Source organism: Scomber scombrus, chromosome 16 (assembly GCF_963691925.1).
Source record: "Scomber scombrus chromosome 16, fScoSco1.1, whole genome shotgun sequence".
Lineage (NCBI taxonomy): Eukaryota > Metazoa > Chordata > Actinopteri > Scombriformes > Scombridae > Scomber > Scomber scombrus.
This window is the reverse complement of record NC_084985.1, coordinates 11,873,783-11,897,184: the sequence shown is the minus strand read 5'-3', so window position 1 is coordinate 11,897,184 and position 23,402 is coordinate 11,873,783. Positions and strand designations below refer to the sequence as shown.

Genomic DNA, 23,402 nt, shown 5'->3' with positions numbered 1-23,402 from the left:
ACTTTGTTTATTTGTTTTTAACATGTTATTATTGTTATTACTGTCTAAATTCAAGTTGTGAATTAGGAATGAACAGGATGGATCAGTAGAATAACATTACAGCATTGTTCTTTTTTCCCTTGAGAAACATGAACAATGCTGATCTCCCAAGATGTAAAAGCCACTGCTCATTTTCTCACAAGACATGTACTGTCCATTATCATGTCATCCCAGCATCTGTTGAATGACAAATCTGGATGTAATTAGACGGTTATGGTTATGTTTAGCCATCATATTACAGCCATTTTTGTGGATCACTGATTATTTCCCATTTTAGAAAAAGATAAGACAACAGCAGATTTAAGGAAGAAGCAAAGGAAAGTCCTGTGAAGACAGAAGAGAAGTTGAGGAGAGAGACAGAGAGGTTGGAGGAGGAGGAGTTGTGATTACAGCTTGATGTCTTCAGTAATTACAGTAAACCAACTAAGGATTACAGACTCTCGGTCTCTAAGGGGGAAACTCAGCCAGAGTTAAAGGAAACACACTGCTTATCGCTTGTCAGACAAGCAGCAGAGAAAGAGAATATAGATCTGAGACTAGGATAATGACAGAGGACATTTCTTTCATTGCTCTCTTCTTTAATACAATATGACAGGTTTATTATATAATATGCTACAAAATGTAAGTAGTGTAAGTTTCAGATGAACTGATGAAGCCTGTTGATGAGACTTTGAAAGCATCATCTTCTTTTGTCTTACAGTATATATTTTTGGACTTGGTTGAACATCTGCTTTTGACACAACTGCCAGACAGTAAACATCTGGTGTGCTGAATTGGCTTGCAGAGATAGGTGCTGTGAAACCTGCTGGACGGCGTCAGGCCTCGATCTTGTATCCCTGTAAAGGTGTAAACTTGCCTCAGGTTTGTTGATATGTTAAACTGGTTTCTGTAAATAATGAAAAGTCCCAGGATATATGCAAACTCTGCGGTCATAATAACCCCAGTGCCTGTGAAATTCAGTTTCTTTCAGACATGTTCCTTAAGCCTTGTAACAATTAAATGTTCTGACTGTCACTCACAGTTAGCTTTAGGGCCCCTAAAATTTGCATACGTGGCCAACAACATCTGTGTAAGAAGCTCCATCTCCATTTCATCCTGTAACAGTCTACTGGACTAGACAGTTTCTGATTGATTCCTCAAACATGAATCAATTCTTACAAATTTTCTTATCTGACTATTTGACCCTTTCAGTTTTTAATGTGTAGCTACACAGTTTTTTATTTATCATTTAATCAAGCTTAATAGTTCAAGGAATGTTTAATGGAGCTAAGAGAGGTGAATCAGTCGTGACATTCACAGGTGAGGGTAAACGGTTTGTCTTAAACTGGGTTCAGGCCTGCCGTGGATGACGTGTACACAAAGCAGGCAGGCATGATGCAATGGCCACACCCCTGGGATGAGATGGTTCACGTGGCTACCAAACCTAATGAATCAGAGGAGATGTCTTACAACTGAATAGTCCTGATGTACTGTATCTGGGTGGTGTCAAAGGCATACGAGTACAGCTCCATGTATTTGAGGCAGCAAAGGTTCAAGAATCCGACTTGCTTCACCCTGACATTTGTATGGGTCATGGGTTAAATAAAATATAAGGTATTGTTCCTAACAAATTGTGAAATGCTGTGAAATAGCATACATCTATTTTCTCAATTGATCACTCATGTATTCCATAAAATAGCATTCATTATTTCTCAGAGCCAGTGGTGATGTGTTCAGTTTGCTTGTTTTGTCTGACCAAACTAAACTAATTGATTAACTGTTGAGCCCAACAAAACAAGAAGTCCCCTTTAACACAGGACATGGACTTCATTTACGCTCACAGAGCACAGTACAAATTATAATATGTAAAAGTTAAAACAAGCAAACTGAAACTAAAATGTGTATTGCTATTAAAAGTAGTAGGAAAATGAGAAAAGAATACAATATACCTCTTTTTATTGTACACTCATTTCAAAATTTACTTAAAATATCTGTCAAAACATTTTGGGGAAAGCTTACAAAGCTCTACACCGCATAACAAAGTTTACCAGCAGCTTCATAAACATATGTTAAAATTCTCCTCATTGTCCTCAAACATCCTCAAATTGCTGCTTGTACTTTAAAAGTGACACGTTTCAAATGTAATAACACCATCAAAATGTCATTGAGAGAATACAATCAACATTCATAATAGCCAGGAGCAACAAAGAGAAATGTGAAACGCTTCCAAATCTAAGCTAATGATTCTTCCCATAGGAATGTATATTAGATGCAAGCGCAGGCAAGCATGTGAAGTACTATTCATATATTTTACAGCCACCGAGGCACAAATACAGAACTTATGCGATGACAACATTAATCGAAAATTAGGATACAGCTCATTTTTAAAGGCTTTTGAATGAAAACATGCACACAAACTGAGCTAAACACAAAGCAATATGTTAAATCATAGTAAGAAATGTGGTGGTTACAGTAGAAAATGTATAAAGGAGAAGATTAATTGGTGAGGAAACAGTGCTACGTATACATGATTGTCTCCAGTAATGGGTATGCACAGCTAATACAGTGTAAAAATGTAGGCTCAGTTTTAAATGGCCCATAATTGTCACATTCAAAAAGGTAAAAATGGTAAAACAAAATGCAATCACCACGTTCAATACACAAAGAAACACTTAGAGCTGCTCACAACACTGAGAGATGTCACTTATCATGCGCAAGCAAACAGATAAAACCAACAAAGACCAGAACGATACAAAATATAAGCTTTTTTTTTGGTTCAAAAGTGGTTTAAATTTATAATTCTGGCATCACATGAGCTACACTGGAAAAAGAACTCGCTACCGTATGAGCTCAGAGCAGAAACTTTTGCTACCATAGTATTATATATAGTCAATACAATGAACACATAGTAAAAATGTCTTGAAAACATGATTCAAGTTAAGTTAGTTAGTACATGAAGTAAAACCTTGTATTTCTGAGTGTAACAGTATCTCTTTTCTTCAACAAAGCAGAGAAGCAAAACACAGGTAAAACATGAAAGTAGTAAAGCAATCATAATCACAGCTGAAGGCTCAAAGATGCAATCTAATTATCCTGACAACCTGTCTCTGCTGGACTGTTGCACTAAAAATAAATCTGAGAACAACTGCAAGGCGAATTTGAAGTGCATGGCAACTGAGTTCTTCACACAAGTGAGTCCGTGATGCCCTGAGTACCTTCCTCTGACAAAAGTTTTTGCACTGAAAAACAAAAGCAGCTCCTTTTTTTTCTGCTTGCCCTCCTTCTCCTCTAGCAGTTGGTGGTCTGCTGGTGGCTCTCATTCAAGATGGAGGTGATGTTGCTGTCACAGAGACCATCCTCATCCTCAGAGCTCAAAGCGGAGGAGCTCAGACCTGCACGATGTGTCTGCTGCACTTTCCGCCTGAGAAAAATCAGGAAGACATCAGAAAATCCAACAACATTGAGTCAATGAACACATTTCCAGCCAGTTACTATAGAGTGCCACCTAGTGGAAAGAAGAAATATGGTATTGATAACTAAGCATAGCTATAAAAAGGTCATCTTACATTGTATGTGGGACAAAGAAGTTCCCAAGTATACTTAAACAAGTTGACTTTTTGGTGAATGAAGTTGAGTCCTACTTTAGCTCAGTCTCCAGTGCTGTGACTTTGGCCTGCAGTGCCTCCTGGAGCTCCTGCTGCTCCTCCAAGTCCCTAAGGACCTTCCGACGGACCCCCTCCAGACGCTCCACCTCCCCCTCACTCTCGTCCACCTGCCGTTTTAAGGCCTTCACACGCAGAGACAGCTGGGAATGGAGAGGGACAGGCAGGGGGTTAGAGGGGAACAGAGGAGGTCACAGGTGAAGACGTGGGCCGTGAGGGATGAGGAGGGGCAGAAGGTGGATAGGAAAGTAGGTAGAGGGGTATGTGGGTTTGTAGGCAAGCAGCTAAAATGGATCTATATACATAAAAAAGGCTGAGATGGCAGGAAGATGAAATGGGAAGAGAGGTCAGGGAGTGTTCTGGGAGTGTACGAGTGAGGTTGGGTTTGGGTTAAGAGGTATACAGAAGAGATTAGCCTTTTGCAAAAGAAAGCAATTAATATCAGTTTGAACTTCGTTAGTGATTAAAGAGCAGGTGCAGGTCCAACAATATCTACAGATAATTCTGACTATGTAATTAAAACTATGTCAGGCAGGTAAAATAGTGTAAACACAGAATCAGGAAGCTTGAGGCAAAAGAAAGTACTTAATAGTTAAGGCTGGAGTGGTACATTTCACCCATCTGAAGCTTAAAGGAATAGTTCTACATTTTGGGTAATATATTTATTTACCTTCTACCAAGAGTTAGATGAAAAGATTGACAAACTCTTATATCTATATGCCAAATATGTAGCTAGAGCCAGCAGCTGGTTAGCTTAGCTTAGCATGCAGACTGGAAACAGGGAGAAACGGCTAGCCTGGCTTCGTCCAAAGGTAACAAAACAAATGTTAGTTTGTTTGTTTAATCCACACAAAACCAAGATACAGCACGATCATTACTGAGCCTTAGAGGTGCATGTAGACTGTTTCCAGTCTTTATGATAATGAGTTAAGCTAGCTGGCTGCTAGTGGTAGCTTTATATTAACATTACAAAGATGGACCACAATTACATAACACCAACCACTCAAGTGCTTTACACTGCATGCCAATATATTCCCAATATTCCTACACTGATAGCAGGGGACACCATTCTGCTAATCAGGAGAAGAATCTAATACATTTACACACACTGATGTGAGCACAGCCTTCGGAAGCAATTTGGGGTTCAGTATCTTGCCCAAGGAGACTTTGACATGCATACTAAAGGAGCTGGGGATCAAATCACCAATCTTCCGATTAGTGGACGACTTGCTCTATCTCCTGAGTCCTATCCTGAGAGTATCAAGCTTCTCATCTCACACTGAGCAACAAACTATTCCTTTTGTTTGAGTATCGGTATTTAGTTCTTAAACATGACTAAACACTAAAACAAACACTAAAGACTATTTGCATGCAAAACCTAATATTTACCTGATCCCTCTGCTCAACATGCTGGTTTCTCTCCTGGTCCAGTGTGGCATTTAGCTCCTTCAGTTTCCTCTCCGTTCGTCTCTGAGAGGCCTGGATGCTGGTCTTCTCTCTGAGTGCAGAAGATCAGAATTCACACTATATAACAACAGTACAATACTTTTGTAAAAATATCTTTAAAGATTATTTTTCTTTTAAGATAGGAATTCACCTGAATGGGCCTTGAAATATTTTTCTCTCCTCTTCCCTTCTTTGTGAGTATATGAGCTGATTTTTGTTACTTTGAACGTTTAAAAAAAGAACGTTTCCACATTTTGATGGAAATAATTTATTTTCTGATTCTTCATGAATCTTCAATCATACCTTTCTTCACTGCGCAGCCTCTCCTCCAATTCCTGAATTTTGTTTTCCAGCAGAGTGATCCCAGCTGAGGGACGAGTCTGTCCCTCCATGTCTGCCACACGAGACTTCAGCTCCTTCACCTGCAACAGGGAGAGATATGATCATGCTGGCAAACCACACATTTTACACAAAGCTGTTATAGATCTCTTTGTGTGCACATGCATTTATGTATTTGTACCTGTCTCTCTAGTGCACTCTTGTCCATCTCCAGGTCGTGTCTCGCCGAGCGCTCCTGCATCAACTCTGAACGAAGCTGGTCCACCTGAGAGGAAAAAGTAAAAAGAGGAGACAGTGTAACCAAACAGCTGTGATCAGACACACCATTTCACAGACATGTTTCCAGCTTATTTGCATGCGTATTCAAATACCTTTATATGGGTAAGTTTTTAGTACCTGGTCTCTGCTGCGCGTGATGCGGTCATTCAGAAGCTCCACACTGCTCCTCTCCTCATCCAGCTCGATCTCCAGTGTCTTTATTTTATCCTGTGAATAAAATGCACACATAAACATATAAATATATACTGTAACATATTTATTTTAATCTCATCATTCTGCCTTTACTCAAAGCTACTAGAAACCTTACATGCATGACTCCCTCGGCCCATTTTCTTTACCCACATCACTGTATCCCTGATTTACTCCCAGCCATCTTTAGATACCCAGTTCATGACCTTTGACCCTCTCCGCCTGCGGTAGTCTCACCTCCAGGCCCCTGACCTCTCTGGTACGGTCAGTGTGGGTGCTCTTCTCTGTTTCTAGTTCACTCTCCAAGTGTTTGAGACGGTTGTTAAGAAGGTCTCTCTCCAACTGGGCGCTGTCTCTCTCCTCGCTGCACACCAGTAGCTCCTTCTTTAGACGAGAAACCTGAAGTACAACACAGGGCATCGTTATTATATATTATGTTTTTGGGAAGTTTTGCGCTCATTGTCATGTATATTTTGCCTTCATAACCCCCTCAACCTTAATTTAAAGTACAGCACTGATACACTGTGAAAAACTATTAAGATATTCTTTTATACAAGCACTTTTATATCTGCATAGAGCTTCTGTCCTGTAAGATACTCTTTTTACCTCCAGTTTTCTATTTCTCACATTTACACTGCCAAAAACACCTTTAGGAGGTGTTTGGTTTCAACTGTTAGAATGAAAACATTGTGACATCTTTTTACTTTTTGAATATTTTAGAGGTTCTGGATTTTCTCACAGAATCAGCTTTACATTTCTTTTTCTTTGCTGATTCTATATAATTGTATTTCATTTGTCTTCACCTCTTCCTGCTGGGCCTTGAGGTTGCCCTGAATTCTTTGCAGCTCAGTCAGCCTGTCCTTGTTGTTTCGTTGAGCCTCCAGCAGGTCCTTCCTCGAGCGCTCCCTGTACTCGTCAAGTTGTGTTTGCAGGGTAGCCACCGACTGACGGGAGTCCCCCATCATCATCTCCATCTGACAGCGGAGGGGGCAGAAAGAGAGAAATTGAGGTGAATGACCAAACATCTGTACATATCAGCGAACCAAGATGTCAATCTCTCCCTCACATCCTCACACACCTCTTTGTTAATCTTCTCCAGAGCTCGGTCGAGCAGCCTCTTCTGCTCCTCCAGGTCGCTCTTGCCCCTCCGTAGCGCCTCTCTCTCCAGGTCCCTCTCCTCCAGGCGTCGGGTCAGGTCATCCCTCTCCTTGGTCAGTCGAGTGGCTCCTCTCTTGGCCTCCTCCAGCTGAGACTTCAGGGAGCGGTTCTCATCCTCCAGGGCTTCCACTGCCTCCTCGGTTTCTGCGCTCCAGGGCATGCTGGAGTGAAGCCTCGTCTGGAGAATGAAAAAATATACACTGATGTACTTGTGTTTATAACACGTGGACTAATCTGTGATTTTTTACTGTAATATGTATTTTAAGTGTTGCATCATATTAGGACATGTATGTCTTTGAACTACACTTCTTTAACGTCTTCCACTCCCACCCCCCTATACAATTGGGTTCATTGAATCCAGAAGAGTCTCTGCTCTCCAATCATATCCAATTTATGCAATTTGAAGACTGTTTAGGCACCCCAGTAAGCAGAAACATTCAAATGCACCAGAATAGGCAAAAATAACACATTTATACATCCAAAAAACTGTGTGGGATTAACATAAAATGGGCAGGTCTGTAAATGGGAGACTTGTGGGTATCCATAGACTGCATTTACATTCATATATCTTGAGGTGAGAGGTCAAGGGAACCCTTTTAAAATGGCCATGTCAGTTTTTCCCTCGCTAAAATTTTCAGACAAACTACCATGACACAGTTGGTACCCATGGATTTCTTTAGGTCATCTAGTCTCATATGATACCAGAATCACTCTATATAGAGTTTGCTTTACAACTGATCCTGCTGCAGCCTCTGAAAGACAGTAATGTCACCCAAGGATGCCATCGTCCTCTTGATTGTCAGGATCACTGCATTCAAAGTGTGATGAAAATGTTACTACATTTTTAACATCCTTGCATCTATAGTGACTTTTGCACGATTATGCTCTTCTCACAATCATTTTACTACAAAAGCAATATGACTATAGTATTTAAACCAGCTGTAATGTGTTGCTGTTCCATCGTATATGCTGCGCAATGCACATTTTATGCAAATGTATCTCTGAGGGATTATTTTCTGAGCTTACACGTTTGAGTTTTTCTTTGAATCTAATTCACTTTACATCTCTCCATGTGAAAATAGAGCCTGTGTGGGAGGCCTTTTGTTTTGTTCTTGTACAGTATGCATGTTCACATGATTTTGTGTGCATTTGCGTGTACAGTTCTCGTGCAGTACCATGCGGGCCAGCCTCTCTCTGAGGCGAGCGTTTGTCTCCTGGAGCTCCAGGTTGGTACTGTTGTCCACCACTGTTCTCCCTGAAGAAGCAGCTGATGACTGTAGAGAGGAGGAATGAAACAGAGTCATTGACAATAAAGAAGAGAGGAAAAGATGAGATAGAAACTTCTTAGTTTTAGAAGAATAGAAACACATCATTTTTTTTGACATTTATCCAAACAAAAACTATAATCTCTTATTTATATGATTATCATTAAATCCATTTTGGGGATGCAAAAGATGTTCCTATTATTTTGTACGCCATCATCGTAATTTCTTTTCCACTGAACCTAGATGTTGCTTCACCTCTTTTGCCTTCTCAAGCGTCTTTTCCAGCTCGGCCTTGTCTTTCTGCGACTGCTCCTTCATACTGCCGATCTCCGACAGAAGCTCGGCCTCACGCTTTCCACTCTCTTTCTTCAGGGCTTGAAGTGCCTTGCTCTTCGCGTCTAACTCGCTCTTTTGTTTGTCCAGATCGGCGCGGGCCCGCTTCAGATCGTCATGGCAACGCTTGAGCTCCTTGGGATAAGTAATCAGAGATGAATAATGTGTGTGAGTAAGAGGAATGTGCCAGGGCGCATTACAATGTGTTAATATGAGTATGGGGTATGTGGGTGCGTGTGCGTGCGTGTGTGTGTGTGTGTGCAAGAAAAATGAATGAAAATGATCTTCAACTACAGGAAAACCCACAGCTCTATTATTACACTGATAGATTATAAAAAACCAGACATACTGTAAAACTGAGAAGATGAGCCCCTGCATTTCACCCACACATTAAGTATAATCTGCTGCGTGACTGACATCTGAATTACCTCTGCCAAACCAATGTTATCGCCAGACGCAGGCATTTGTTTCTTCATGGTGAGCAGTGAATCCTTTAGATCCTTCAGTTCGCCCTCAAATTCTTCCTTCTCCTGATGAGATTTCAGCAGCCTGCAGGAAGAAAGAAGATCTTAAAGAACACACAGTGGTAATGGGTTACTCTGTATACTACAGTACACATATGCACACACACTGCAAGACCATGAGCACAAACACACCAGAGATAGCAGCGACAAACGCCAAACAAAGCACAGAGGAGTGAAACTACTGCTTAAAACTATTAAAAGGTCACCACAAACAGAATCTGTCTTGATTAAAGTTTGAGATTTTGGTTTACCCTAAATTGAGATGTACCACTTACTCATTTATTCAAAATCATAGATATTCATAAGAAATTATTGAGCGAAAGGACAAACAAACACAAAAAAGACCATAAACAAGCCAGTTTTTCAATGTTGATTCGTTTGAAAGATTGAGATGATCGGGTTTATTATCACTGGATTATGGTTAGTGAGGATCCACCAATCTAATGATTAAAACATCATCAGATACAAAATCCACTCTAATCTTAGTGTTTCAAGTGAATTTCAACATCTCAAATTCAGGTTAACTGATATGAAACTAGGCTAAATCTACTCAAACCAAACACAGTGAGACTCATTTTCTCTCTCACATTTGACCGCTGAAGAGCTTCCCGTTCCTGCCAAGTGAAAAGTCAAGTGAAAGAGTGCATGCATTAACAAATAACTCAAGAGAAATGTCATATTGCATGACTGAATCAGAAAGTTCTCATAGTATTTTCAGGATATCCACATACAATTTTCAATGTGCAGTTAAGATTCTTTGAACCGATGATTCAAAGATTGTGAAAAAAAAAAATCAAATACAACTGAGTGTGTTTGATGCTTGGCTGAGGCTGGAATATGTTACAACTGCTGGTTCAAAGCCATAAAAGAGTAGCTATGTGTTCAAGTCTATTTTAAGAGATACTGTAGCCTTACTGCTGATCTGTACATTTGCCTTTTTATGGTTACAAAGCAATATTGCAGCTTTATAATCTACTTGGTTCAGCTCATGATCTCAGAACCATATAGTTCTATCTGACATCTTTAAAATAATTGATTAAACCATGTATTCATGGTCGTACTTTGTGCTTGTGTGCATTTTTTAAAGAACTCTTTGATGTTAGATACTGAAAAAGATACAGAGTGTGAAACCTACTAAGGCAAACTTTTAATTCCAAGCTCACAAATGTTCACATAGTAAAATAGGGGTAAATAAGGTCATGTCTGCACAAACTATACTGTTGTGTTTTGTTGACATCATGTCATTTATGCTGACGGGAAAGGCTCACGAATATGGTCTATAATTACATAAACATATGACTCATAGACACTGACTCTTCTCTGGTGCTGCCCAGCTCCTTCTCAGTCTCGTCCAGCTGCATCTTCCACTGTTCTCCCTGATCTCTGTAGCTGTCCAGTTCTTCCTCCAAGGTCAATATGGAGGCGTTCACCCTTTCCCGCTCCTCTTCGATCTGCTCCTGGGACTGTCACACACAGACACGATTATATTTAGACTTATGGGAGCCAGTGCATAACACAGGTTTATACCTGATTTTCAATCCCCTTGTCATTATTGTGACATATTAAAAGCAGTGATACAGCAGGCACACTGAAATCTATCAAGTTGTCTTCTAATTCAGTTTCTTTTAGAACAAAAAAAGATAACTTTCAACTTCTGCCTTCATCAGAGTTTTTCACTTTCTAGAATATACTTCTAGATAAGAAATAACACCATAACATATCAGAGAAGATGGAGAATTATACAGCTGGAACAAACAGTGATCCAGTTACTTTAATCCCAAATAAATCACCTCATCAAAAAGCAGCTGCCAACCTGTCTGCTTACTTTTTGCTCTCGGGCTGCATGCCACTTTTTTCCCCCGACACTGCCGTTTTCGCATAATGATCTATTCCTGTATATACATATATGTTTGAAATTTCCTCTACCCCACATCCTACAGTGCTCCAAAAAGAATCCCCCGGTACAAACTGAAACTCTGCAATAGAAACTGGAGAAGTTTTATATAGTAATCACAAGTAGCAAAATTCTCTTTTCTAACTTTGCACACTGGGCTTAGCCTGACCTTGTGATACCCTGGTGCAGTGTTTGAACACTGGCTACACGCTGACACATTAAACAGAATGACAAGGCATATCCAGCATGTGTAATGGGCAGATGCTACTTCAAAGTGCAATTTAGTATCACCTTAATCACCTTATTGCACAGCACACAAAGTACCTCTGACAGGGACAACATGACTGTTCTCACAATACAGTGCATATCTGTACCTGAACAAAGAGATCCAGTTAAAGAAAAAGTGCTCTGATTGTTTCTATCTTAAGAGTCTAGACTCTAGATGTAACAGAAAAAACTGATTTCAGTGATCAGAAAGGGAGATAGTCATTGGAAAGCTTTTGCTGTAGCTACCAGAGAGGTTATAAATCCTTTCTCTTTTATTGTTCTGTATCTGCAGGCTCTTAGTTTGACTCTGAAACAATACCATGATGATAATCACAAAAAATGATGTTAGTGTGAACATTTATGATGAATTCGGAAGTGGGTAAAGGCAAATAATAGAACAGCTACAACAGTCTGGTATTCAGAGAATTACATCACTTTACATTACTGTAATGGAGCATTTAAAAGCTGGAAAAGACAACAATTATGCAATATCACAATACTAAAATATCTAATATCTAAGACAATATCCAGTCTCATATCATGATGTCAATATATTGCCCAGCCCTAAGTGCGTGTGTTTTTAGTTCTTTCAAGACTTTCTGAAGCGCAAAAGGTGTTTAGTATACCATACCAGTCAAAAGTTTGGACACACTTTCTCATTCAAGTGAATGGGAAGGTGTGTCCATACATTTGACTGTTTCTGTATGTCTCTACATGCACTGACTAGATTATTCAGTCCAGTTCACAATTTCCTATTTGTTCTTTGTCCAGCTTAATGAATCACTTCAGTGTTTGTTCAGTGAATTTAGCTGGTTACTCCCATTGAGATTATAATCTCTTTTCCAGGACACATATCATCAAAAACACACCAGGACACACTCATCCTATATCAAATTCTGCGGACTCTGGCTGACTCTCTACCTGCTGTTTGTGATCCCCATGGCAACGGAAAAGTGGCGAGGACGCAGGACTGACCTCCTCTGTCCACCTGTCTGTCCCCACCCGCCTCGTCACCATGGGAACCTGGACTCTCTCCCTCTCTTCAAATCAAGGCTAAAAACTCAAACTCAGACTTGCATACCCCACTTAACCTGAACTACCTCACTTTACTCTGTTCTGTCTGTTCTACACTGTCTTTATCGGTTTTGTTTCTTACTGTTTTGTTTATTAATTGAACAGTGTCCTCGAGTGCCCAGAGAGGCGCCTTCAAATAAAATGTATTACTATTGGGTGAGACAGTTTTACTGTCCTTTGGTTTTCTTTGCCTCAGCTGCACCATTTTTATTGCCTTTCTCTCTTTTTAAATCAGTTTTTGCTTACAGGCTAAGCTTGAACTTTTAACTACAGATGAATCCAGATTTTTCATTATAATCTTAATTATAATCTCTGCACTACAGTTTGAATCTGGTGAGATCTATTCAGAAAAATAAAGTTTGATCTGATTTATTTTTGAAAGAAATGGTCTAATCATTTATTTGTGTCAAACTGAATGATTATCTGAACAGTATGGAACAGTGAACTGATATAGGATAGTGTCAATCACCTGTGTGACCTGCGCCATGGTTCTTCTCAGGTTCTCCATGTCTTTGCTGTACTGTTCCCTCAGCACCTCCATTTCTCTGTCGTGACACTCCACCTCCTCCTTGAGCGCCCCCTTCAGGGCCGTCAACTCCCGTTCCCGCTGGTGTAGCGTGTCATCCTGGCGCTGACGCAACATGGCAGCTTCTGCCAGGTCTGCCTGCAGAGTCATCACATCCTGCAGAAAGAAATTCAAAGATAGTCAGACGAGTAGAAGTGCAGTGATGTTTTATACAGCGTGTGTGTGTGTCTAAAGTATCAGTACCGTCTGCAGCAAATCTGAGTGAGGTGAGTTTTCTGAAATCCTCCTCAGGTCCTCCTGAAGCTCAGCCAACTGATCTTCTTGTAGGCGCAGACGAGTCTCCGCCCCCTCTCTGACCATACGCTCTTCGGCTAACCTGCACACACACACAAACAAACAATCAGTACTGCAACACCAGACTCATTAACAATCAATCAGGAAATAGTGAGATTATCCTTTCACAAAAAAGTCACAGGAACAAGAAGTAGAAGCTTAGTATTGGCTGTTAAGTGCACATACTATACATGCACATGCACAAACGTCCTTACTCATCATGGGCCTGTTGCAGTTCTTTCATACAGCGTCTGAGTTGCTCCTGAAGCTCCTCAAGATTTCCCTTTATCTGGTTCCCATCAGATCCTCCCCTCTACACACACACACACACACACACACACACACACACACACACACACACACACACACACACACACACACACACACACACACACACACACACACACACACACACACACACACACACACACACACACACACACACACACACACACACACACACACACACACACACACACACACACACACACACACACACACACACACACACACACACACACACACACACATTAGAGAGACCATGGGTGAGACAGATGAAAGAGGACAAAGACACAGAGAAAGGAGGAAACATCTCAACAGTGTCACTGTCGACCTTGCAAATGCATTATGCACTCTGTATTATCCCGAACAATAAAGAAAAGAAGCCCTCTCTTGGATTCTTTGCCCTAGTTTCTGATAGTCAAAAAATCTTTGGGAGAACAGGCCCTGCCAGTGCACTCAGACATCGTCAAAAAAGAGATCTCCCCACATAAGCAACTCTTTTCTGACACGCTGCAGGGTAGCGGAGCTGGAGCCGAGGCTCGTTTGTCGCCCACACCACTCCGTCGTTTGTCAAAGCTCCCCCTCACTGAAAAGGAGGTATAAGCGCAGCTTGCCCATGAAACCTCTCTTATCCTCCTACACACTCATTACAGGGACGTACACACAGACGCAGAAGAGAGAGAGACAAAGCAAGGATCACGGACAATTCTGCTCCTCAGGGGACCTCACATTTCTGTTACTACTTGTCTTATCAGTGATAGATTATGAAGATATATTTTGTACAGATTTGTTTCATTTTCTTCCCGAACCCCCTTACCCCGCAGGACAGTTTGCAGATAATCACGTTCTGGGACATTTCAGTTTCTCTCTGTCCTCACAAAGAGGTGATTAACTAAAGATAACACAACTGAGAATATGTGAAAGCTCTTCTGAGTATTTTGAGTGAATTACATCAGCTGAAGCCTTATGTGTATTAATCTTCCACAATATAAGAGACATACTTGAGAATGATGTAATTATGTAATGCAACAAGATTCAATAAAAGCCTGGTCTAACATAAAAGCCTGATTTTGTCTTGATGAACCTCTGATAACCTTTGTCATTTACATGGTGTTCACTCTGCACACCACCATATACAGTATACTATAGACCAGTTGCCTTGGACTCAGCAGCATCAGATCCTCATTTAACCAGAGGAACTAACAGGATGTCAGTGCATAAACTCCTTTGCTTTCCCATCACTCTGACAGACATTAACTGGTAACACTGGTGAGAACACACCGCAAGCACTCAGAGAGAAGCCACAGACATTAGTGGTACTGAGGGAACGTCAACCCCGCCCCACATTAGACTTGTGAGCCAATAGCTCCGAAATGCAAATAACCTTTTGGAATGAAGGGCTAAGCATGTAACTGTACATTATTCTGTTCTTGGACTGTAACACAAATACCCCTAAACAGTCTTTCTTTGGATGACACGTTCATCTGATCCTGCACTGATCTTATGGTTTGGTTTTATACAGAGAAAAGCAATGTTTTGGTTTAGAGGCAGAGCTGGAGAAGAAAATTGCCTTGGGTTAAAAAAAAAACAAAAAACTGTGTAAACTCCTTCATCCTGCAGTTTGATGCTGTCTGTGGATGTCTCAGCTGCTGTATTACTTCTGAAGAGCCCAAGATGACTGCTGGTGGAGAAATCAACCATTAAATTTACTAGGATGGAGAGCATGGTTACCAACATCAAACACTTCATACAACAGGACCCTTTCGAGAAGGATCCATCTCAGCCAGCAAGCCAAACCCCAGCCAGTGCAGGGTTCCAGTCCAGCTTAATTATTGATGCCTCTCAATGACTGCAACCCTCAACATGCTGGGACCTCAACAGCTTCTCCTCTGCAGGTGCATCGTTGCCAAGAGACAAGACAGGCAAATAATTCACAGGCAGTCATGGTCACAAACACACTGAGAAGTACATAATAAGTGATCATACATAATCAAGTGCATGTAATATGAGAGGGTAAGGACACAAAGGAATAACGTCTGTATGTAGATTTATGCAAAAGGCTGCACATTTAAAGGAAGTATGCTCATAAACACCACAATCTATTTTAATAAGGTGTAACAAGAGCACACAGGAGCAGAGGTGGCACTGAAATTGACGGAGGAATACTCAGTGTGCCCCTTCATTTTCACATTTTATGGCCTGTAAAAGAGGATCCACTGAGACAAAGCAGATGAAATAGACGCCTCAAATTCTAAGAAACAGAAAAAAGGACCTCTGTTAGCTTAATTACAATAAATGCTCTGTTCAGAAGGCATAGCAGACACTTTAACCCTCCAACCTTTTGTTTGAACACGATGAACCTGCACACCACAAAAGCTAATTAGAACATGTACTATTTTAGATTTTTAACCCAAATTGCTATTATTTGAGCATTGCATGTTTTATCCTGTACAGTAGACATTACTTTGCTTTAGATGGCTGCAAAAATATACTATACTTTAAGGTACTTTTATATAGCCACTGCTATTATTACTACAACTGCAGCCACATCAGCAGTTACATTCAATATGATGTCTTAAGATTTGCATGAAAGGTTTGCTCTACTGTCAATAACCAAGTACTTTGAACCATATCATTTAAATACAAACTAAAATAGTCACTGCTTTCGTTTATGGGCCAGCTGCTACTCTTCCAGCTTGTATATCAGTTGCAAAGAGTTCAACAGGTTGCAACCAGCAGTGAGTTAGCTTAGCTTAAAACAAAAACTGGAAATGGGGGTAAAGTTTCCAGCTGAGTAATAAGAAATAAGATATATTGTCAATACTTGTTGAGCTTTCGAGGCGCTTGTAGGCTGAATTTGTTATCATGTGACATGTTTCATACAACACAGGTTAGCTGTTCCTCCTGTTTCCAGTGTTTGCGTTAAGCTAACCGGTTCCTGACTGTAGCTTCTTATTTACCGTATTTACCATATAATAGTGGTATCAATCTTCTCATCTAACTCTCAGCGGGGAGGCAAAAAGCATATTTCCCAAATTGTCAAACTCTTATTATAAAAAAGGCACAATCTTTTATCCAAATGTAAACAAAAAGGTCGCCTCCTCGTCAAAATTCCAAAACACAAGATGGGAACTTGATATTATACCCAAATTAATTGACAAATATTTTAACACTGGGACTAACAGTAGATGAACAACTGTATCAACTGATGTGTGACAAAATAATCTCAACTCAAAAGGCCCAAGCCTTTTCTGAGCTTTCAGCCACATCTCATGCTCTGCATCTTCATCATGAATGGAAGTGGTTCAGGTGTCATCATGTGACCAACTCAAACTGAGGAACATCTCAGCAGGTTCAGTTCAGAAAAAGTTGTTAAGTTGACCGTTGAGTTGATATTATTTGCAGCAGATACTGTTTCTAAGTTCAAGAATGCACTTCCATGATTTTGTGCAACATTATGTGTTATTCTTTTTTTCATATCTGTATATAAATGTACTTTATGTGGTCAAAAAAATGAAGGATTGGGGCTTTAAGGTTTTACCACACCTTTATACTGCCAGTTGTCTCATAGACAGGGTTGGCCTGTCTTTTGAGGGATCCCTCGCTGTCACTGGGGCTGAGGAGGAACAGTGGACAGAGGATTAGACTGGATTGATTGTACTATATGTATACCTATAAAAATGACTCTTGTAATTCAATGAATCATTCTTGTAGTTTTATTTACCTGTCTTTGAAGAAGTTGGAAACAGGTTGCTTAACTTGAGCATCCTCAGCACTGACGACCCCTTTGTTTCGACTCAGACTCCTTGGAGGTATCTCCTTCAAATAGAAAGTGAGCAAAATAAGACAACAGACACAAAACAAAGAAGCAATGTAATACCTTCATATAGCACATCAGCTCCCTATTGCTTGCACTCACAGGCTTTTTCGCTAGAGCTGGAGGGGTGTCCTTGGCAACAAACTTCCCTGGTGACTTGAAGCTCGGCTTGGGGGCCTCTTGTGCTGTCACCTTGACAACAGATGCAGGGCTCCTTCCCAGGCTACCGCTCGCCGGGGTATATGACGCCAACACATTGGAGGAGGAAGACAGAGGACAAGCGTAGGGATTTATAGTCGGAGAGGTAGGACAGGGAAGGGAAACCTCAGGCTGAACATCTTTTCGGGCATCAAGACTTCTGGACCTCCGGCGTTCGTCAAATCTGAGCCGCTGCCTCGCTCCGGGGCGGCCTCTGGTCTGAGGGGCGCTTCCCGGCGTTCCACTGTTGAACTTGCTGATGAGCTTGTTGATGGGAGCCAGCGACTTGGTGTCGATTACTGGGGCAGGATTCTCATCATTTGTAGCTGGAGGTTCAGGGAACGACTCTAAAGGGGAAGCTGTACTATATTTTTTCCCACTGTACCGTCCCAGAGAGCCGGTGAAACCTGTTCCATTTTGTTTGGCCCTTGGGGGTCCCACACCGTTTATTTTGACAGGTTTTAGCCCTGCTTCATTATACTCCTCGTTACTAGTCCGATCTCTATTTTTCTCTTCTTCATTGGCTGTTGCTTTGAGTTGGGGTTCAGATTTTGACCTTTCCACCTGTCCTCCTCTGCCAGTCCTGTCCTCCTCCTCCCCTTGAGTTCCTGCTTGCCCATCCCCTGGTGGTCTTTTAAGAGGGCTCCCAAAAATCTCCCCATCCTCATCCTCTGCTGGAGAAACAGGGGAGCGAGACGTATTTATAGCAGTGCCATAGGGGTTTGTGAATTCTGCTGGTTCTTTGCTTTTGGGGAGACTGTTGTAGGGTGAGGGAGGCCCTGAGCTCGGGGTCGGAGTGTTTAGCTGAACACCATACGAGTCACCTTTCTCACCATCTTTCAGGACCACATAAGGCTGCCCAGAGATTCCCTGAACCCGCACTGCCACCCCGTATTTATTGGAGGGAGGAGTTGCACTCTGGTTTCCTTTGGATTTATCAGGATAACCTCCGCCTGTGTCGTGGAGATCCTTGATGAAGCGGATCTGAACACCATAGTCCACAAGCGGTTTCCTATCAGTGGAGAGAGCGCTCATGTTGATTTCCTGGTTTCTGCACAGGCAGCCTGGGCAGAAAGGGAGGGGAGGGGGGACAGCAGAAATGCAAAGCAGGTGAATCAGTGGAACAAGTGACAAAAACATGGAGTGCATTAACATGAAAGTCCAGGTGCTATAACCTTTTTAAAAAATCTACAGAGGATTAAATAGACCAAAATTGATCCTTCTTTATCTCTTGCTACTTCCAAGCTTCAAACACATCAATCATTGCTTTTTTTAAAAACTTTTATCACTCCACCATCATGTCTTTTTCCTTGTTTTTTGTGTGTAAATTCACCATTTCTGCCCAGGGAGAGTCACTCCAACCCTGTTGAAACATTACACTGATGGTATATCTTGATGAAACTGTCATCCTCTCTTGCTGCCCTACAGGCCAAACTCCTTCTCAACCAGATTTCATTGTTTTCATGTCATGCCAAATATGCCATTGGGGCACTGAGAACCTCTTTGTACAGGTTGAAGCCTACTTTCTTTTCCTCAGGGTGTGTTCAGAGGGCAGGAAAAACAGGGAGTAGGAGTATGAGAGGAGTGTGTATGAAACATCTCACACAAAATAATCAGTTATGTGTACGCTGCTTTTTGTTTACATACATGCAGCTGAGTCCATGGTTGGTGGCAGGTGAGAGAGATCTAAATGTCACTATTGATGGCCACACTGGCAAATAAACCCCTGATACAGACAGTCATGTTTTACTGATGGACTTTTAATATTGTGTTCAATGACACCACATCTTTGTTGTTGCTTTATTGACTCATCTTCTACTTATTTTTTCAGTTACTTGGTTTTGCCCATTAATGTTGAGAAGTTCCTGGTTTTTTCCAACTTTCAGCCTAAAATCCCCCCAACTATCCACGTTGCTACCTTATACATCAAAGAAAAGTATTAATTTTCACATTAAAGAAAGCTAGAAGTAGCAATTTTGGCATTTTTGCTGGAAACATGAAATAAATAAAAGAATTAACCAATTATCAAAGAAGTTGCCTTTAATTTTTAGATGATTTCAGAAATTTAAACAGCACTATCTGTCATGTTGTACGCAGTATACTCTCAGTATGTGTTTGCTCTTTTGTGTAATCTCACCGTTAAGATAAACTGAGGTATTTTTTTTATGTAGAGCTAAAAATGATTAGTCGATGTGCTCTATCTTAATTACTCAATCAACAGTAATAATTCCATTACTATTTTTGTAATTTGATTAATTGTCTCATTGTTATCAAGTAGTCACTGTTTAACTTTTGTATTATAGTCTTAACACTTAATCAAACTGTCTCAGCTCTATATTTGAACAACTCAATCAGAGTCATATTGTAGGTAGCAAACTCCATGTCCACCTTCTGTGCTCTGAAAATGAGCTCGGTGATGAACACTATGAGAAGGTAAATACTCCTCCTATTGTCCAGGCTCTGTGGAGCATTAAACACTAGGGGCTATGTCAGGAATGGGCCTCCCCTCTCTCTCTCCCTCTGCCTTTGCCAGAATCTCCCCAGTCACCAGACTTCAGAGTAGAGTCACTCAGGCGTAGACTGTTTACTTTGAGCTGTGCAGGAACACACACCAACTCAACCATGTGCATGCACAAACACACACACACACACACACACATAAACGTTTACTTAAGTCATTTTTGTAGGTATTTACAGAGACTAACATTCAGTTCCTCGAGACTTACCCTAAGCCTAACCATAACCACTACTTGCCTAAACCTAACCCTAACCCTAACCTCAACTACTGATACAAAAATCAGCATTTTCTCAATTGCGGACATGGCTTTTGTCCCCAGTTGCACAAGCCGTCCCCAATCAACTGGTCTGAAGTCTGATGTGTGTCCCTAAAATTGACTCAAGTCATAGCACACACACACCGCCGCAGGTAGTTGATCTAACAAGCATTGTTTCTTTCAGTGGCTCTATAAATGGCAAGAAAGCACTAAATAATGTGCACTTCTCTTGCTGCTGTCACACTATCACATAATGGCTTCTCAACATGCAGTAAATGTTATTTCTCATGCATACATTAAGCTCTGCTGAACCAGCCTGTTGTTTGTCCGTGTCACTTATAGTACTCCCAGATGTGACTCTCACGGGAATTAAAATGTAACCAACCGCTGGTTATAGAGTAACACGCAGCACCTCCACCAGTGGTGATGTTAGATTAGTGAATCAAAGTCAGCCTTTGTCTTCTCCTAAAAAACATTCTTAGGATTCCAGACGCACCCTTTACACTCGACATTGCGCGTGGTTTGCATTTGTATAATAAGGACAGATTAAGAGGAAACTAAGAATTAGGGCAGCATCAACTGTAAAAGCTGCCTTACACATTCTGAAAACTGTCCACATATGCAATAAAAAAAAAAGGAAATGAGACTAATTAAAAGATGACAACCCGGATACTAAAAATACTGGGAAAAACAAATCAATTCTACTGTTCTAAAATAAAAAACAAGTGGCCTGATTTGCCAGGATATTGAATTCTGGACATCAAAACAGTGGAAAGTTAAAAATTTGGGAAATCTTTTAAATAAAGATTACATGATCGTCTATTTTTTACTGCAGCGTCAACTGTCAAGGTGCTTAGCCCTCACTGGTCACACTGGAAGCCCTCAGGTGTAAATATGTTCCTTGAGTAAATACAGCCATGTTCAGCAACCAGTAGCCGTAGCAGTGCTGGGTGACAACTGGTTCACCTCCTCTCATGCTCTCTTTCTCGTCACAAGGAATGACTGTGTCAACAGAGACAGGAATGTCACCAGACGGGCCTATCTGCCATCACTCTTCCCTTTCTCCTCACCCAGGCACTTCTCATTTTCCTTTGGCCTTGTTTCTGCACCCTTCTCTGCTTCTTACCGCACTCTGTGCTTCACTTTCCACAGTTTCTCATGCCCTTGGGTAACTGAACAAGAACACATGTTACTTTGATGTTAGAGCTGGGTGATGCGTTTGAAATATTCAGAATAATGGGAACTCAAACCATTACTTGAATAATCAATCAACAGTGAATTTACAGGAAAACATTCTGATAATCAATATAATTCTTTGGGTTCTTTATTAAGTAAAAACTTAAACATGTGTAGCTTTTCTCTGCTTTACATCCTAAATGTAATAATACATTTAATATCTTAGTGGTTTTGCACTGTTGAGAGGAGAAACAAAAGCAATGTGAAGACATAACCTAGAGCTCTGGGATTTAGTGATGGGCATTTCCCCCCATTTTATAGCCTAATCATGGATTAATTGATAGTGAAAACAACAATTTCCTGCAGCTTTAGGTATTTCTAAACAATATGTAAATCCTGCTTATGTCAAAGATCTGCACAATCAGACAATGCATAACAGTCATGTGTAAAATGGTCAACTGTTTTTGATTGGAATTGTTAGGAATAAGTCATTTATATAACTGAACATCACAATATAGACATATGATTCTACTAAAATCCAATAAATGAAATACTGTATTATCACACAGCCCTATTTGACAACCAAAACATGTCACTTCCATACCTAAGATGTTGTTTTTTGGTTGTTAAACAGAAGAAAAGCCACATTAAACAAACTACTTGTTGCCATGTTGTGGTTCTCTTGTGTAAAATACAAACAGTATGATAATGGAGTCCCTCATTAAAAATGTACATGTTTACCAAAAACACCTCAGTGAGTTTGGAGTGTGCCCCCCAGGCAAACATTTTACTTTTAGGTCAGGGCTATTTCTGGAGCAATGTATCTAATGTAACTAAAAAAATATCACATAACAAAAGCATCTTTCCGACCTGTGAGTTATTAGCTGTCACTTAAACTGTTGTACAGGATATAAGCGCTTATCATGAGGCTTATCTTAAACAGCTCCGGTTGATATAATAACCATTGTGCATTGGTGTTTTCTTGGCAGACTTTACATTATTGACACAAATGGACTCATGCTTAAAATAATATCACTTTTCAAATTCATATGAACATATTAAATAAAAGATACTTCGGTTCAGACAGAGGAAGCCATTACAGCAGTGCTGCACCTGTCGGCTCCCGGATTAATTGCGTCACACCCACCTATCCGGTCAGTCAGTATCGGTGAGCGTCGAAACCAGCGGGCTTGTTTACATGAGCCCGTGGGACCACGAGCTCGGCAACGGGAAAAATAAACAACCAACACACCTGCCTCACCACGACACACATCCCATTTGAAGCCTTTACCTGCTCGTAATAACCTCTCATATCCTCTTTACGCGCCGCGGTCAGATCCAATTATAGACCCGCTCTCAGAGCCGCATCTTAAACCTCTGAAAACGAACAACAAAAGGCTTTCCCCCCACCCGTCGGTCACTACGGTTGAATAGTGAAAGCTGAGCATGAGAAGACGGCTGCCAAATCCAATCACAAAGCCACAGGTGTCCATCTCCGCTTATCCAAATGTTGGAAAACGCCCGCTCAGCAAAACGGGGTTTACAGTACTGCTCAAACACTTTTCCCCCAGTTGAAATCAACAAGCGTGAATACACAGTAAATTTGGCAGCAGCTCCGTAAATATTCAGATTACACTACTTATTCTACTGCACCTGCAAAGATGAAACAGATCCAGAAATATTCCTCCTTCTTCTTCTTTCCAGGAGTCCGGAGTCCTTGGCAGCAGCAGCTCTACAGTGCTGGTGGGATGTGGAGATCAATGAACTGACTGAGGACATCGGGAAATTCTCCCCTGCTACCACTGCAACCTGTTGCCAGCACGTCGGGTAGTTATCGTCCCGCCTCAG

The 23,402-nt window shown here is 41.0% G+C and overlaps 1 protein-coding gene across 2 annotated transcripts; it reads right to left on the bottom strand.

Annotated features, from left to right (window-relative positions):
- Window positions 1–1,977: 1,977 nt before the first annotated feature.
- cgnb (cingulin b) lies at window positions 1,978–23,343 on the bottom strand. 2 transcript variants are annotated; one of them, XM_062436309.1, is made up of 20 exons: window positions 23,208–23,343; window positions 17,509–18,668; window positions 17,314–17,408; window positions 17,136–17,205; window positions 13,523–13,620; window positions 13,218–13,350; window positions 12,918–13,130; window positions 10,528–10,676; window positions 9,118–9,238; window positions 8,612–8,824; window positions 8,267–8,365; window positions 7,012–7,269; window positions 6,737–6,907; window positions 6,171–6,332; window positions 5,862–5,951; window positions 5,647–5,730; window positions 5,430–5,548; window positions 5,070–5,178; window positions 3,660–3,823; window positions 1,978–3,439 (listed from the first exon to the last, which is right to left on the bottom strand). In XM_062436309.1, exons 2-20 carry the CDS (start codon window positions 18,637–18,639, stop codon window positions 3,307–3,309), a joined length of 3,612 nt encoding a protein of 1,203 aa, XP_062292293.1. In that variant the 5' UTR covers window positions 18,640–18,668; window positions 23,208–23,343; the 3' UTR covers window positions 1,978–3,306. The 2 variants fall into 2 exon arrangements, with proteins under 2 accessions (XP_062292293.1, XP_062292292.1); XM_062436308.1 differs by having other exon boundaries at window positions 23,194–23,265.
- Between the last annotated feature and the right edge of the window lie 59 nt (window positions 23,344–23,402).

Excerpts from the sequence above, each read along its gene's own strand:
- cgnb (XM_062436309.1), bottom strand. The coding sequence starts at position 18,639 with ATGAGCGCTCTCTCCACTGATAGGAAACCGCTTGTGGACTATGGTGTT. Across the intron at positions 8,366-8,611 it reads CGCTTGAGAAGGCAAAAGAG|TCATCAGCTGCTTCTTCAGG; the intron begins GTGAAGCAACAT and ends TCCTCTCTACAG. Across the intron at positions 5,549-5,646 it reads AGAGTGCACTAGAGAGACAG|GTGAAGGAGCTGAAGTCTCG; the intron begins GTACAAATACAT and ends TCCCTGTTGCAG.